Genomic DNA, 14,088 nt, shown 5'->3' with positions numbered 1-14,088 from the left:
CCAGGCAGCGCCGGGAGGCGGCGGGGACGGCCGGGCGCTGCGCTCGGCTCCGCTCCGCTGCTGCTCCGCCACCGCCGCCGCCGCCACCGGCACCGGCACCGGCGGGACCGGGAGCGGGGCCGGGCCGGGCATGCACAGCGCCCGCCCGGACGCCTGCCCGGGCCAGCTCGGCGCCGACCGGGTGAGTGCCACCGCGGGCACCGGGAGGGGACGGGGGCCACCCTGCCCGCGCCCCGCCGCACCGCCCGGGCATTGCTGTGATGTCAAGGCACTGCCAATGACATCAGCGCCGTGACATCATGCGCAAGGCCAAGGCGGCGCGGGGGACGTGGGCATCCGGGGGGACGTGGGCGACCGATGAGACACGGGTGGCGGTGGGGGCACGGGTGGCCATGGGACGCAGGCGGCCGGGGCCACAGTGTCCAGCCATCAGGGTGCCAGTGGCACCACCACCCCGGAGCTGCCACCCTGCCGCCTGCCTGGGCTGCCCCGAGGGGACCGGCGGTGACAGGGTGGCCCAGCCGGCTCCCCTGGGCCTGCCGCACGCCTACCCAGCTCCCCGCCGCCGGGTGCGCCGGCGTCCCCAGCCAGGGCCGGGCCTGGCCAGCTCGGAGGGACGAGGCAGCTCAGAGCAGTGGCACATCGCCAGCAGGGCTGGCTGAGAGGGTCCCAGCCAGCGGGGAGGGGGACGGGGACCAGGATGGGGACCGGGACGGGGACCAGGACGGGGAGAGGGATGGGGACCAGGACGGGGAGAGGGATGGGGACAGGGACAGCCCGGCCAGCAGCTCTGTTGGGGCCAGCCGGAGTGGGCTGGTTTACCAGGACGGGGAAGCAATCCCTTCTGCTTGTTCGGCTTCCCGCAGCTCCAGCGCGGAAAGGAAAGCGGACGTAACACCCTGCTTTTGGGTTCAGACAATAGGAATTCAGAAGCAAGGAGCGGCCTGGCTGTGGGAGCCAGCCGCCCCTTCCAGCACCCGCCCGGCCGCGCTCCGTTCAGCCCCGGCTGCCCTGGCCCCCCGCACTCCCCAGCGCTTTGGGGGGCCCTGGCCCTGGGTGCAGGCCTGGCTGCACCCTGACGTCACCTGGGGTGTCCCCAGCTGGAGGGCAGAGGGTAGGTGGGGTGGCCCTGCCAACGCATGGGGGGAACGCCCCAGCCCAGCACCCGTGGGTGCCCCGGGGCTGCAGCTGGCCCTGCACCACCCAGTGGGGTCCTGCCGGTGGGGTGTCCTGGCTGCTGCCCCACCGGGGTGGGGGGAATTGAGGGGCCAGTGAGGCGGCAACGGGGCGCCCGGCTCCTACGTGCCGTGGCCCTGTGTCATTTCCCGCAGGCACGGCCGGGGCTGGGTGCCTGCTTGCTCACCCGACATGCTGCTGCACGCCAGCCGGCTCCGTGCAGGAGCCGCAGGAAAGCGGGGCCCGGGGCTGCAGGCAAGCCAGGACCTGTGCCTCGCTCCCCACACCCCGCTGCACACCCGGCTCCGTGAGCGAAGCCCCCCCTGAGCCAGGGCTGGGGGGAGCGGGGTGCCAGGGGGGTGGGATGGGGGTTCGTGGTGCTGGCCAGGGGGAACAGGGACGACCGTGCTGACCTGCCCTTTCCCCCCAGCGGTGCCGGCGGGAGGCGGGGGCAGCGCAGCGGGCGCACATGCACAGCATGCGGCAGGCGCCACAGCACCCCGGAGGGGCTCCGGGGCCGGCCCCCCGCCCCCCGTGCCCCCTGCGCCCCGGCTCAGCGGCGGACTCGGCCTGCAGCCTGGAGCCAGGGGGTGAGGAAGAGGACGGAGGGGGCCCGGCCGCCCGCTCCCCGCCAGCCAGCGAACGCAGCCTGGAGTTCGACTCGGGGTACTCGGAGGCATCGGGGGGCACGTGGCAGGAGGAGGAGGCGCCTGTGCGGCGCCGGCACCCGCTGCCCTGCCAGCGGGCGCACCGGCTCTCTGCCGGCCCTGCCGCCCCGCCGCCTGCTCCCACCCGCCGCGCCCGCCCCAAATCCACCTCAGACGCCTGCCTGGAGCAGTGGCGGGTACTGGAGCCAGCCGAGACGCAGGACTGGACCGTGGCACTGCTGTCGCAGAGCCGGAACCGGCAGCCACTGGTGCTGGGTGACAACTGCTTCGCCGACCTGGTGGAGAACTGGATGGACCTGCCTGAGGTGGGTGCCGAACCCCGGCACCAAACCCCTGCTGAGCCTTCCCGCCGGCTGGCCAAGCCCCCTGCTTTCCTGCTCAGCCTCTCGGGCAACGTACGCCGTAAGCTGGCCAACATGGCCCGGTCCCGGGGGGCTGAGAGTGCCCGTCCAGGGGGCCGTGAAGCCACCAAGCGCTTCTCCTGCCCGCTGGGGCTGGGGGGGCAGCCCAAGGGCGCCTGCTTCCACCAGTCCCACAGCAACATCGCCCAGCTGGCCACGGACTTCCACCGCTTCACTGCCCTCATGAACAGCCGCAGCCGCCAGCCCATCATCTGCAACGACGTTATCGGCTACATTTAGCCCTGCCTGCCTCTGCCCACACCCTCCTCCGCTGTAAATAAACCCCGGTTTTGTATGGTATGGGCACAGCAGTGTTTATGGGGGGGGAGCTGCCTGCACCCCAGCTCTGGGCAGGGGCAGGCAGGGAGTTTTTGTAATGAGGGCCAATGCATCAGAGCTCATCCTGCAGCTTTTATTGCACAGGGCAGGGGATGTCGGCCGCCCACTTAGGGTAGGGAGCAGATGAGGGGGGGACGTGCATCTTCGGCCTCAGCATCCTCTCCCTCGCACACGTAGTACAGCTCTAGCTCCCGCCGCCGTGGTTCCCCGGCACCCTCCAGGTTCTCTGATAACCTGTAGCAGGGAAAGGGGGTTTTGGGGATGCTGGCTTGTCCCCCCGGCCTGACCAGGCCCCCTGGGTCGCCTGGCCAGGCTGGGGGGACGCAGGGGCCTGGCAGCGAGGGGCCGGGCAGGGGTCCCGCCACAGGAAGCGCTGCCGGCAGGATGTTTATCCAGCAGCTGGCTGGGAGCTGCGCTGCAGCTGGAGTGGCTCAGGATGGAGGGAGTTGGGTCTGGCAGCCCCCCCCAGGGCAGGATTGGACCACAGAGCTAGGGACCTACCTCTGCGCCCGCTGCCAGGTCCGTGTCTCTTCATCCTCCTCCCTGTCGTAGATCACGGTGTGGCCACGCAAGAGCATGGTCACAGTCCAGCCCTGTGTTCTCTGCAAGAGGTGAGTGTCAGGATCCAGCCCTGCACCCCCCAGGGTGACCCAGCTGGGTGCTGCCTGCCCCAGGCTCACCTGCAGCCAGTCCAGCATCTCCTGCACTGTCATCTCCTGCCCGTCTGCGCCGACTGCCCGCATCTCCAGCCGGTCCCAGCAGCTCCACTCCCGCCCGCCATACTGTAAGTGGGAGTGCAGGGTAGCAGCTGGCACTGGCACCCCACACCCCAGCTGCCCAGCCCCATGGGGGAGGGACTGGTGGGGCACAAGGGCTGGGGTACAGCAGGGCAGGCAAAGGGACTAGTCTGAGGGCAGGGGAATGGGGGCACCATGGTGGTCCAGGGGCAATGGGGGGCACAGCCATCCCCCTGGCACTGCAGGGGCCAGGGTTGGCGTGGGGCCGACGTTGCTCCCAGCCCCAGGCCAGGAAGGGCGCACAAAGGACCATTGAAGCACTGCCCAGCCCCACACAATCGCCTCTTCTCACACCCGTGGCCCCCTGACCCTGGCTCTGGCCCGAGGCGCCAACCTTGGGGCCGAGCAGCCGGATGCGGCCCCGCGCCGTCTGGCATGGCTGCCCCGCCATCTGCCCTCGCCACAGGCAGCGCCAGCCCTGCTCGGGAAGGGGCATTAGCACCTGGCCGCTCTCCCCTCCTACCTTCTGCTGCCTTCTCACCTCCTGCCTTCTGCTGCCTGCACTTATCCCACTGGGGTGGAAAGGTCTTAACCCCATCCTCACCGCGGCGGCACGGACCCAGGCAATTGCCCAGCACAGAGGGAACGCCACTGCCCGTCCTAGCGTCCCAGAAAGCCTGTCTCCCTGGTCGAGGCTGCCCCCCAGGGCGGGCTCCCCGGGCCCCTGTGGGACTGCAGGTCACGCTAAGCGGGCCCATGGGACACATGCTCTCACCACGGCCAAGTGGCCAGGCACGTCCTCGCCATGGGACACGGAGGTGCCAGGCGCTGCTGCGGGGACTGGAGGGCATGGCCAGCCCCAGCAGCATCCTCCACCCAGGGACAGTGCCAACTTGGGGCACCACGGCCAGGATGGCATGGGGCTGGGCAGCCTGTGGGATGTGGGGCGCGAGGGGGCCATGGGGTGGCCGGGAAGCCTGAAGCAGTGCCGGAGCCGGCGCAAGGCAGTGGAGACGCCTCCCTCCCCCTCTTCCTGCCCCCGGCCCTGGGCCCCCCGGGCCAATCTGGTTCCAATCGGCGCTTCCTGCCGCGCCGGAAGGGCTGCCTTGCACGCCATAAACCCCCAGACAAAGGGGCCTCTATCGCCCAGACGGTCCCAATCTGGGCCTGCCCCCGCCCCCGCTCTCCCTCCCTGGCCCCCTGCTGCCGGGACCCCCAGCCCTGCTCCCCCCGGGCAGCCCTTCCCGGCCCAGTGCCAGCTGCTCTCCGGCTGCTGCAGCTGGTTTCCATAAGCCAGATGTATGTGGCTGCCGCGGCCCCCCGCCCTCTGGCTGCGGGGCTCGCCGTGGGGCCCACCGTGGGGTGGCAGGGCTGCCTCAGCCCCACGGGTGCCCCAGAGCATCGTGGTTAGGCCCAAAGCTGGGGTGAGCGGGACAGCGGTGGTGGCTCGGTGCTAGGAGGGCAGCCGCAGGAAGGAGCCAGTTCCTCACTGCCTGGCAGCACGCCTGGCCCACCATGGCACCCGGATCCATTTTCAGAGCCCCAAGGCCAGGGCTGCCCCTCCTGCATGGCCACCTCCTTGCTCCCGGGTCCCCCTGGCATCGCCCCACAGCAGCTACCACTGGGAGCTGGGGCACCTCGAGACCCCTGGGTGTCCCCCACCTGCCCTGCCCTGGGGGAGAGAGTCCTACCCAGTAGGTGGGGGGCGGCAGGGGCTGGTAGCGGAGCAGCAGGCAGTCGGACAGCCAGAGGTTGCTGTTGCGGTAACAGCTGGGGTCCCGGCACCCCCACACCAGCTTGTAGACTTCCAGGCATGCCAGTCCAGCCACAGCTGCCGTTGTGGTGATAATGGCGGGAACGATCCGCCCGGCGATCTGTTTGCTCTGAGGATAGGAGGCGTGTCACTGGCTGCCCCACACGGGATGGCGACCCCAGACCCCATGGGCTGCCTCTCTCACCTTTAGCCAGTTGGCAGGGGGGATGCCGTAGTTCTCTGCGCGCAGGTTGGACGCTGCTGTGATGAAGTCCACGTGGATGTTGTTGTCCTGCAAGGAAGAGCGTGGGACCATCAGCCTCTTGTGGGGACATCAGTGTCCTGTGGGGACTAGCAGCCACCAACCCCCCAAGCTGAGCAGGGCCGCCTGCCCAGCCCCGGGTACCTTCTCAAAGTGGATGGGCTCCATCAGGGGCACTTGCGCCTCCTCACCCCCTACCAGCTCCTGTCTCTGCTGCACCAGGTCCCGGGTGAGCTCCGCCAGCCACCTACGGTCTAGGGGCACAGGGACCCCTGGGGTGGTACCCCTGCACTGTGGCACTGCGGGGGGCACAGCATGGTGCCCCCCACCTCAGTCCAGGTCCTCCTGGGTGCTGGGGCAGGGACGAGGAGCACCACAGCCCCACTGCCACCAGGCTGGACCTGGGGATGTGGCCCAAGGGACCGAGGGGTGCGGGGAGCCTCACCTGCAGGCGTCTGCACCTCCTCCTGCTCCTCTGCGAGGGGGATCTGGAGCCCCTCCTGGGGCACGAAGGGTGGCAGGACCATGCTGCGCAGGATGGTCTGGGCAGCTGCCCGGTCGCTGCATGGTGGCACCTTGTGCACTTCGGCAAAGAGGTGGGCAGCAGCCAGGATGTACTCCAGGTGGGTGTCCTGTGGGGGCAGAGTGCCCGGGCAGCTGGGGTGGTCCACAAGCCCACACAGCCAAGGGCTGCCCACTTTGCCCTGAGGTGGAGATGGAGGTTCCTCTCCTCCTCCTCCTCCAGCAGAGCACGCGTGGGCTGTCCCCAGCAGTGCCCTGGCTGACCGGGGGACGGGGACAGACCCAGCCCAGGACCTGGCAGCCTCAGACAGCGTGTGGCAGATGGAGCACGACTACAGTCTGGCATCCACTGTACCCCTGGCACAGGCTCAGCTCTCCCCCTGCTCACACTGTCCCCAGTGGGGGGACTGTGGCTCTCCCCTGCACTCACATTGTCGGGGTCGAACGTCAGCGGATGGGGACAGATTCTGTCTCCTGCCCAGAAGGGGACACCCGGGCTGGTTTCCTGGCACAGGGAGAGCAGAGTCAGGCCTGGGGACACCATCCCCCTGGCTGCGGTGGGGCGGCCGGCAGAGGCCCCATGGGTGCTGGGCTCACGTGCTCTGGGGGGAAGGTGTGCAGCAGTTGGGTGATGGCATCATGGTAGCGGCTCTGCCAGTGCCGGCGGGCCCAGCGCACACAGTCCCGCCAGTCCCGTGGCCGCTCCCACAGGCTGCCCCGCACTTGCTCCAGGACTTCCAGGGCCTTCCCTGCTGGCAGCTGCTCCGGGAATGCCGGGTCTCTGCAAAACCAGGCACCACTGTTGCTGGCCCCAGAGCAATCCCGTGGGACACCCCAGGCAGGATGTGGTAGTCTGTCCCCCTCTCCCCAACCCCAGCAGTGGCAGGCAGCGCCCCAGCAGGACTGGCAGCCGCTCTCCCAGCACCACTCCCCCAAGCCCACTCACTCCATGAACCGGTTGACGTGCTCCGCAGGCAGCTGGAAGAGCCCCTCAAACTCATCACGGGCCCACTGCGGAGGGGGAGCAGGGGTTGAGCACTGGGACCCCTGCCTTGTGCCCCCTAGGATGCCCAACCCAAGCCCAGGGGGTGAGAAAGGCCGTGCCGGAGCCGGGGCTGGCAGCAGAGCTCAGGCTGCCAGCAGGAAGCAGCTGGGGCCGTATCCTGCCTGTGGCCCACTGCTGGGCCATGGCCAGAGGGGGAAATGGGAAAGGAAGAGAAAGGTGCCAGGGCTTCCTCGGTAGATGCCGGGGACAGTGCGGCACAGCCTACCTGCAGTGTGTGCTGGATGGTGCGAGGGAAGTACCGCAGGGTGCAGAGGGGGAAGGTGCCGTCCCCGGGGCCGCCGGCTGGCCCCAGTGGCTTGGTCACGGGGGGCACCATGGCCAGCACGTTTCCCCGCGGCCCCTCTGTGCCTGAGTCCAGCAGTGGTGTGAGGTAGCGGAGGCAGCGGCTCTCCAAGTAGGCACCTGTGGGGAGCCAGGTGTGCTGGGGAGCCGGGGAGCACATCTAGGGGCTCAGCCCCTTTCCCCACCCCCCAGCACTCACGGGCCTCCAGTGTGTCCAGGGCGCTGATGACACCGTCCAGGCGCCGGAAGAAGTCGTCCCCGTAGAGTGACTCAGTGGCAGGTCCCACCTGATTCTGGTGAGCTTTCACCCTGACGCTGGGGTTCATGCGCTGCACAGCCGCTGCGGCCACCACCGACTTCGGCTTCTGCCAGGGCAGAGAGGGGGTGGTCAGCTCTCCCCTGCCCCATGGCCCTGGGGAGCCCCCGGGACAGCCAAGGTGCCCTTCGGGGGGAGCTCAGCCCCTGCCTCGCGGTGCCTCACCGATATATCTGCCGAGCGGTAGAGCAGCTGCCGATGGAGGTTGGAGAGAGCAACTGTGTCCATGTCGGTAACGGTGAGGTCCCCACCGGGCCCCGCTGCCAGCCCCATCATGGCAAAGTTTTTCAGCAGCTCACAGCCGATGGCGCCAGCTCCCACCTGCCAGGACAGAACCGCTGCAGCTCCCCGTGCGCTGGCTGGCTGCTCTGCAGCCTCTCCTGGCACCGCAGCACCTGCCCCAGCTCACCACCAAGTACTTCTGGCAGCCCAGCTTCTCCTGGAAGGCGGCCCCGAAGACAGCGATCTGGCCATCGTAGCGAGAGCCCCTCTGCCGGGACGGAGGAGCCATGTGAGCACAGGTGGCCACGGCACCCCCGGCACCCAGGAGGGGGTCAGCACGCGCTCTCACCGGGGCACAGTCCTCCTCCGTCAGCTGCCCGGCCCCCTCCGGCGCCAGGCACTCCAGGGCATCGAAGTAGAGCCACTGGTCCAGGGGCAGGAACTTCCTGGTGATGGCCTGGGGCGAACAGAGCCCTGTCAGCTCGGAGCCAGCCGGGTCCCCCAGTACCCCACCCCAGCCCCGCTGCCCAGCCTCGTGTCCCCAGGCAGGCAGCAAGTGCCCTCTCGTGGTCACCAAACACCGACAGACAGCCACGCGGAGCATGACCAGCGGGACCCCAGGGCTCAGGACCCCCAGCCCGCTCACCTTCAGTGCCTCCTGGGCCGCCAGGGCCCCGACGACGGCAGCCACAGGGCACAGGTCCCCCGCGCTCACGCTGGCGAAGGCTCGCACGACGTCCTCGTCCAGGGGACCCTGCTGCGCCCCCAGGCTCTGCGCCAGCTCCAGCACGCGCTCAGCATCTGCCTGTGGGCAGAGGGGCGAGGGCAGCCCGGGGCAGGGTGGCGGGGGTCCAGGGGGGCCTGGCAAAGGCAGAACGGGGACTCACCGGTGCCCTGGGCAGGGGCAGGCGGCCCTGCTCCCCACGGAAAGCATGCAGGGCCTGGAAGGCGGCGTGCAGGCTGCGGCTGCGCGGCAGCTCCTCGGGACTTGCCACCCGGATCTGGGGCTCTGCCAGTGCCTGGCGCAGGGGCTTCTGCCAGCACAGTGCCAGGGCTCAGGTGAGCACTTCCCTGGGGCGAGGGCACAGCATGGTGTGGCGTGGTGGTGCCCCAGCCCAGGCAGCAGCACCACAGGGCCGAGGGGGGACTTACGTAGCAGTGCACCTTGGGCAGCCGAACCTGTGAGACCAGGCCCCCACGGCGGTAGGGGGAGAAGGAGCTGGTGTCGCCGATCTCCAGCCTGAAGGCATCTGGGGATGAGAGGGGGACGGACATCACGGCCACTGCCAAGGACCTGGCAAGGTCCCCAACCCTGGACCAGGGCAGCCAGGACCCCCTGGGCAGCTCACCCAGCACGTGCACGGGGACAGGCTCCTGGTCGTTCAGCTCCGTCATCCCCTCCACGCCAGAGAACATCACCAGGTCATTGTCACCAAAGAGGTGGCCGCGGCTGTCCTCTTCCCCCATGCACGTCACCACGCCCGGGTTGCCCTGAGGAGGGGAAGGGTCGTGAGGGCAAGGGACCGGACCCGGGTGGCATAAAGCCACTGGAGGAGGCAGTGGCATATCGGGGGAGCCTGCTGAGGCTGCCCTCCTACCTGGGAGATGTGCTGCACGGCGGCGCACACCGGGTCCCCTTCTGCTGGGTCGTCAACAACGAAGTGCTTCCCAAAGTCACAGAACAGCTGCCTGGAGAGGACCAATGGGGTTTTGCTGGAGAAGCCGCCTCGCCAAGCTGCCCAAGCGCTGCCAGGTCCTGCCCGGGCTGAGCAGCTCTGCCAGCGGGACAGGGACACGGGCTGCAGAGCAGGGCTGGCAGGTCTGGGGACGAGGTGAGCCAGAGCCACGGGGGAACCCTGCAGCAGAGACCCCTTACCCTGCCAGCCCCTTGGCGTCAGCCACGATGAAGCAGATGCCCTGGGCATGGCAGAAGTCCCCGATGCGGAGCTGCTCCTCCAGTGGTGACTCAGTCAGCACCACCACCTGCACCGGGGCCATCAGTGGGTGCCACCGTCCCAAGGGACCCCAGGGCGCAGGGGTGTGGGCTCACCTGGAAGGAGGCAAGGAAGGCCTCCGACAGCTCCCCGGTATGGGCCACCACTGCCACGCGGGGGTTCAGCTCGGCCAGGGCCCGCCGGGATGCCTCGGCACGGTTCTCGCCTATATCACTCTCCCCCAGGAGGAACTGTGGGGTGGGCACATGGCGGGGCACCCCATGGGTTTGGGGTGCTGCCCGTCACAGCAGGGTGCTCCACAGGGCCCTGCCCGCACTGGTGGGGAGCCCTCTGCTGAGGACCATACCCGTGACATGGGACACCTCGTGGGCCATACCCATGACAGGGGCCTCCCATTCCATACTCCTTACCAGGACCCCCAACCTGTACCTGTTACTGGTAGCCGCCCAGCCTGTACCCACACCTGCAACAGGGATCCCCTGCTGCACCCACACTGATTACCGTCACCTCCACTCACACACGTACCTGGTACCGGGATCCGCACCTGTACCTGTACCCATTACCGGGACCCCTGTCTGTATCCATACCCATTATGGGGACTCCCATCCGTACCTGTACCCATTACCAGGACCCTCACCCATATCTGTACCCGTCACCGGGACCCTCGCCCATACCCGTGCCCGTAGCCAGGCCCCCGCCCGGCCCCGCCGGTACCTGGTGGGCGCGGTCGGCGGCGCAGGCGGCGCCGCGATCGTGCAGAACGACGCGCCCGGTCCCTGCCAGCACCAGCGCCGCCGCCACCTGCGCTCCCGTCCCTCGCAGCCCCGACACCAGCGCCACCGCCCCGGCCAGCCGCCGTGCGCCGCCGCCCAGCACGTACCTGCGGGGCAGGGGCTGTCAGTGGGGCCGGGGACCGCCGGTCCCGGTCCCGGTCCCGGTCCCCGCACGCACAGCTGCCGCGAGTACAGCCCCTCCTCGCCGCTGCCCGCCATGGCGGCCCCGCCCACCGCTCGGCCCCGCCCACCGCCCCGCCCCTGGGACGGGCCCACCCCGCAGGCCCGCCCGTCGGAAGGCCCTTCCCCGCGGAGGCCCCGCCCCGATGAAGCCCCGCCCCCGGGGAGGCCCCGCCCCCGGGGAGGCCCCGCCGCCGAGGAGGCCCCGCCCAGCCGGGAGGCCCCGCCGCGGCCGGCGCAGCCATGTCGGTGGCGGCGGGCTGGCAGGCGCCGTGGCGGGCGCTGGGCGCGCTGGGCCGGGAGCTGGCGGCCGAGTGGGCGGCGCAGGACGTGCGGGCTGCGCTGTGCCAGCTGCTGCTGCTCTGGCTGGGCCTCAGCCTGCTGGGCGTCCGCCTGGCCTGGCGCGCCTACGGTGGGGCGGTGGCCGCGCTCTGCTACCGGACGGGACCCGCCGCCCGCCGGCCCCCCGGCACCGGCACCGGCACCGGCCTGGGCCCCGGCACCGCCTCCGGCCCCGCGCCCGCCCGGCCCCGCGCACACTCCCTCTCCCCCGCCGGCCCGGCCGGACGCAACGGCGCCGCCGAGCGGCACTGCCCGCCCCGGTGAGTCCCCGCCGCGCCCCGGACCGCGACCGCCAACCCCCCCGCCCGCCGCGGCCTCCCCGCGGCCCTCCCGGCCCCGGCCTGCCCCGCTGCGGCCCCCGCCGCCGGCCGGCCCGGCTGGCGCCCTCCCGGCTGCACCCCCGGCCCGGTGCGCCCCGGTGAGCGCATCCCCCCCAGCCCAGTACGTCCCAGTGAGCGCCCACCCGTCTGCCCTGGGACCAGTACCGCCCAGTGAGCGCCCTCCCGGCTGCAACCCTGGACCAATACACCCCAGCAAGCACCCTCCCATCCGTGCCCACAGACCAGTGAGCACCCTCCTAGCTGTGCCCCCAGACCAGTACACCCCAGTAAGTGCAGCCCCAGCCCTGCCCACCTTGCACAGGCAGGTGGGTGCCCTCCCCCCCGCCAGGGTGCCACGCTGGGGGGCTGTCCAGCCCCACTCACGCTGCCCTTCTTTTGCAGAGAGGGCCCGGCTGCGGAGCTGGCGAAGACGCACCGGGAGTGAGGAGCGCCGGGAGCCACCGGTCACTGGCGGCACCATTAAAGCACTGTGCCCCACCTGCCGCCTCTTGCTTTGGCACCCGTCAGCAGAGGGGAGACCAGAAGAGTGGGGCAGGGGCATTTATTGGGGCTGGGGCACCGTGCCTGTGGTGGGCGCTGGCCTCACTTGGCTGTGTAGTACTGGGTGGGCACGAAGGGCATCTTGGTGATGAGGGCCGGGTGCTGCTTCTTCCGTACCTCGACGGTAAGCGCAGTGCCGGCCCGGCTGTGCGCCGCCTCCACATAGCCCATGGCGATGTTCTTGCCCAGGGAAGGTGAGGGGCAGCCACTGGTCACTGTGCCTGGGGATGTGAGGACATGGGGAGGTGAGCGGGGGCCGGGGCAGCTCCCCTGCCATAGGCGCAGCTCAGGGCCGTGCCCGTGCCAGCCCCACTGCCCCCACCTACCCACAGGTGTGCCCTCGGGGCCCAGGATGACCGTGTGGGGCCGGACGGGGGGTCCCACCGACGTCAGCCCCACGCGCTTGCGCTTCGGCTTCTCTTTCACTTGCGTCATGATAATGGCCGCGCCAGGGAAGTCCATGGCTGCGCGCCGGCGCTTCCCTGCAGGGCAGAGACAGGTGAAGGTCAGCGATGCCCACGTGGTCCCCTTACGCCCTGTTGGGGACACCTCACCCTTCTGCCTGCCCTGAGGACGAGGCGGGGGCGGATGTGGCCTTGACCTACCCAAGGTCCACAGCAGCCCGGCCTCAACAGGTGTGGTGGTCTCATCGATGTCATTGCCGTAGAGGCAGAGTCCAGCCTCCAGGCGCAGGCTGTCCCTGGCTGCCAGCCCTGCCGGCCACACCTCGGGGACACCCAGCAGCTGCTCGGCCAGCTCCACCGCCCGCCCTTTGGGCACCGAGATCTGCAGGGGGACACAGGCAGAGTCAGCAGGGCATGGCCTTCCCCTCCCTTGGTACCGTGGTGGGGCAGGGTGCTGGCGCAGCTCCCAGGATACCTCCACGCCGTCCTCGCCGGTGTAGCCACAGCGCGTGACCCGGCAGCCTGGCACACCAAAGACCGTTGTAGTGATGCTGTTCATGAAGGAGAGCTTGGCCAGGTCATCGGGCAGCCCTGCCTGCAGCACCCGTGCCATGGAGGGACCTGGGGAGGCAGGTGGCTCTGGGGGACACCAGTGTCCGGGGAAGGGGGGGATGCAGGGAGGGCACTGACATCCATTGGGCAAGGACCCGGAGGAGGGCATGGTCTGGCACCCGCTGAGGGCGAGACCCCCGCACGGTGATGCTGGGTGCCAGCCCGTGCGGAGCCCCCGCTACCTTGCAGAGCCAGCAGCGCATTGTCAGACACCTCCAGGTGGACGTCACCGCCGGCAGCCCGCAGCTCCGCCGCTCTGCCCTGCCAGGGCGACAGTGGGCCGCTAGCACAGGGGCCAGGCCGGTGCCAGCCCTGCACGTGACCGTGGCCACCTCGCCCCACACAGCCACGGACGTCACCAAAAGGTGGGAGGACTCATTCCCACCGTGCGTCCCCACCTCCCGCGGGGCTCGGGCAGCCCCGTACCCTCATGATGGCCAAGTCCTTGTCGGCGCAGCCGGCGTTGGACACCACATAGAGGAGATCTTCTGATGTGTTGGTGACGATGAGGTCATCCACGATGCCGCCCCTCTCGTTGGTGAGCAGCGTCAGGGTGCCCTGTGGGACACGGCCCTCGGGAGCGTGGGCAGGCTGCCCGTCCCCTCCCGCCCCCCGACACATCCCCAGGGACCTCTGACCCTGCCGGACACCCAGTGCCACCCCCGGTGCTCTGTACCTGTCCCGGCTTCAGCTCGGCAATGTCCCCCACCACCAGGCTCTCCATGAACCTGACGCGGTCCCGGCCGTACACCCGGGTCTGGAAGGGGCCGGGGGGTGCGTGTGAGGCGCCATGGTGCCCCCCACGTCCCCGGCTCCCCCCACCCCACCCCGGCTACCTGCGGCATGTGGGAGACGTCGAAGAGGGAGCAGCAGCGGCGGGTGTGCAGGTGGGACTGGAGGTGGCCCTGCCCGTAGTGCAGCGGCAGGCTCCAGCCGGCGAACGGCACCATCCGCCCGCCCCGGGAGCGGTGCAGGGCGTCCAGCGGCGTCCGCTTCAGCCCGGCCTCGGCCTCCCCCTCCCCGGGACGCTGCCCCCCGGCCCCGCTCAGCAGCGCGGAGCCGCGGGGGGGGCGGCGGGGCAGCGCGGCGCGGCAGCCCGCCCGCAGCATCCTCCCGCCCTCCCTGGCACGGCACGGCACGGCCCGGCCCCGGGGCGCCTGGGACATGGAGTCTGCCCGGCCCCCGCCCGGGCCCGCC

The 14,088-nt window shown here is 70.4% G+C and overlaps 4 protein-coding genes across 5 annotated transcripts; 2 read left to right on the top strand and 2 right to left on the bottom strand.

Annotated features, from left to right (window-relative positions):
* The first annotated feature begins 56 nt into the window (after window positions 1-56).
* INKA1 (inka box actin regulator 1) lies at window positions 57-2,496 on the top strand. The gene is made up of 2 exons (XM_082321672.1): window positions 57-181; window positions 1,607-2,496. Exons 1-2 carry the CDS (start codon window positions 131-133, stop codon window positions 2,483-2,485), a joined length of 930 nt encoding a protein of 309 aa, XP_082177798.1. The 5' UTR covers window positions 57-130; the 3' UTR covers window positions 2,486-2,496.
* A 182-nt stretch (window positions 2,497-2,678) lies between these two features.
* Window positions 2,679-10,691, bottom strand: UBA7 (ubiquitin like modifier activating enzyme 7; the record flags this gene model as incomplete). 2 transcript variants are annotated; one of them, XM_082322453.1, is made up of 24 exons in its annotated part: window positions 2,679-2,818; window positions 3,086-3,186; window positions 3,265-3,366; window positions 5,013-5,204; window positions 5,280-5,366; window positions 5,481-5,590; window positions 5,782-5,968; window positions 6,289-6,363; window positions 6,456-6,639; window positions 6,805-6,869; window positions 7,130-7,326; window positions 7,406-7,571; window positions 7,688-7,843; window positions 7,932-8,012; window positions 8,094-8,201; window positions 8,391-8,549; window positions 8,632-8,778; window positions 8,897-8,994; window positions 9,094-9,235; window positions 9,343-9,433; window positions 9,621-9,727; window positions 9,795-9,929; window positions 10,414-10,579; window positions 10,651-10,691. In XM_082322453.1, 24 exons carry the CDS (start codon window positions 10,689-10,691, stop codon window positions 2,692-2,694), a joined length of 3,024 nt encoding a protein of 1,007 aa, XP_082178579.1. In that variant the 3' UTR covers window positions 2,679-2,691. The 2 variants fall into 2 exon arrangements, with proteins under 2 accessions (XP_082178579.1, XP_082178580.1); XM_082322454.1 differs by lacking the exons at window positions 5,481-5,590; window positions 10,414-10,579; window positions 10,651-10,691 and having other exon boundaries at window positions 5,782-6,363; window positions 7,932-8,201; window positions 9,621-9,848.
* A 171-nt stretch (window positions 10,692-10,862) lies between these two features.
* Window positions 10,863-11,812, top strand: TCTA (T cell leukemia translocation altered). The gene is made up of 2 exons (XM_082321524.1): window positions 10,863-11,254; window positions 11,717-11,812. Exons 1-2 carry the CDS (start codon window positions 10,896-10,898, stop codon window positions 11,757-11,759), a joined length of 402 nt encoding a protein of 133 aa, XP_082177650.1. The 5' UTR covers window positions 10,863-10,895; the 3' UTR covers window positions 11,760-11,812.
* A 79-nt stretch (window positions 11,813-11,891) lies between these two features.
* On the bottom strand, window positions 11,892-14,000 carry AMT (aminomethyltransferase; the record flags this gene model as incomplete). The annotated part of the gene is made up of 8 exons (XM_082322455.1): window positions 11,892-12,096; window positions 12,202-12,357; window positions 12,481-12,661; window positions 12,755-12,900; window positions 13,074-13,152; window positions 13,318-13,449; window positions 13,568-13,648; window positions 13,728-14,000. The coding sequence occupies 8 exons, from the start codon at window positions 13,998-14,000 to the stop codon at window positions 11,918-11,920; spliced, it is 1,227 nt and encodes a 408-aa protein (XP_082178581.1). The 3' UTR covers window positions 11,892-11,917.
* Window positions 14,001-14,088: the final 88 nt, after the last annotated feature.

The sequence above is a fragment of the Platalea leucorodia genome, assembly GCF_965183815.1.
Source record: "Platalea leucorodia genome assembly, chromosome: 9".
Classification (NCBI taxonomy): Eukaryota; Metazoa; Chordata; class Aves; order Pelecaniformes; family Threskiornithidae; genus Platalea; species Platalea leucorodia.
Note: the sequence above shows the minus strand (reverse complement) of the source record. Positions and strands in the feature narration are given on the sequence as shown.

Bases quoted from the DNA above. Each gene is read 5' to 3' on its own strand.
- INKA1 (XM_082321672.1), top strand. From the start codon at position 131: ATGCACAGCGCCCGCCCGGACGCCTGCCCGGGCCAGCTCGGCGCCGAC. The intron at 182-1,606 runs GTGAGTGCCACC...CTTTCCCCCCAG, and splicing joins GCCAGCTCGGCGCCGACCGG to CGGTGCCGGCGGGAGGCGGG.
- TCTA (XM_082321524.1), top strand. From the start codon at position 10,896: ATGTCGGTGGCGGCGGGCTGGCAGGCGCCGTGGCGGGCGCTGGGCGCG. The intron at 11,255-11,716 runs GTGAGTCCCCGC...CTTCTTTTGCAG, and splicing joins GAGCGGCACTGCCCGCCCCG to AGAGGGCCCGGCTGCGGAGC.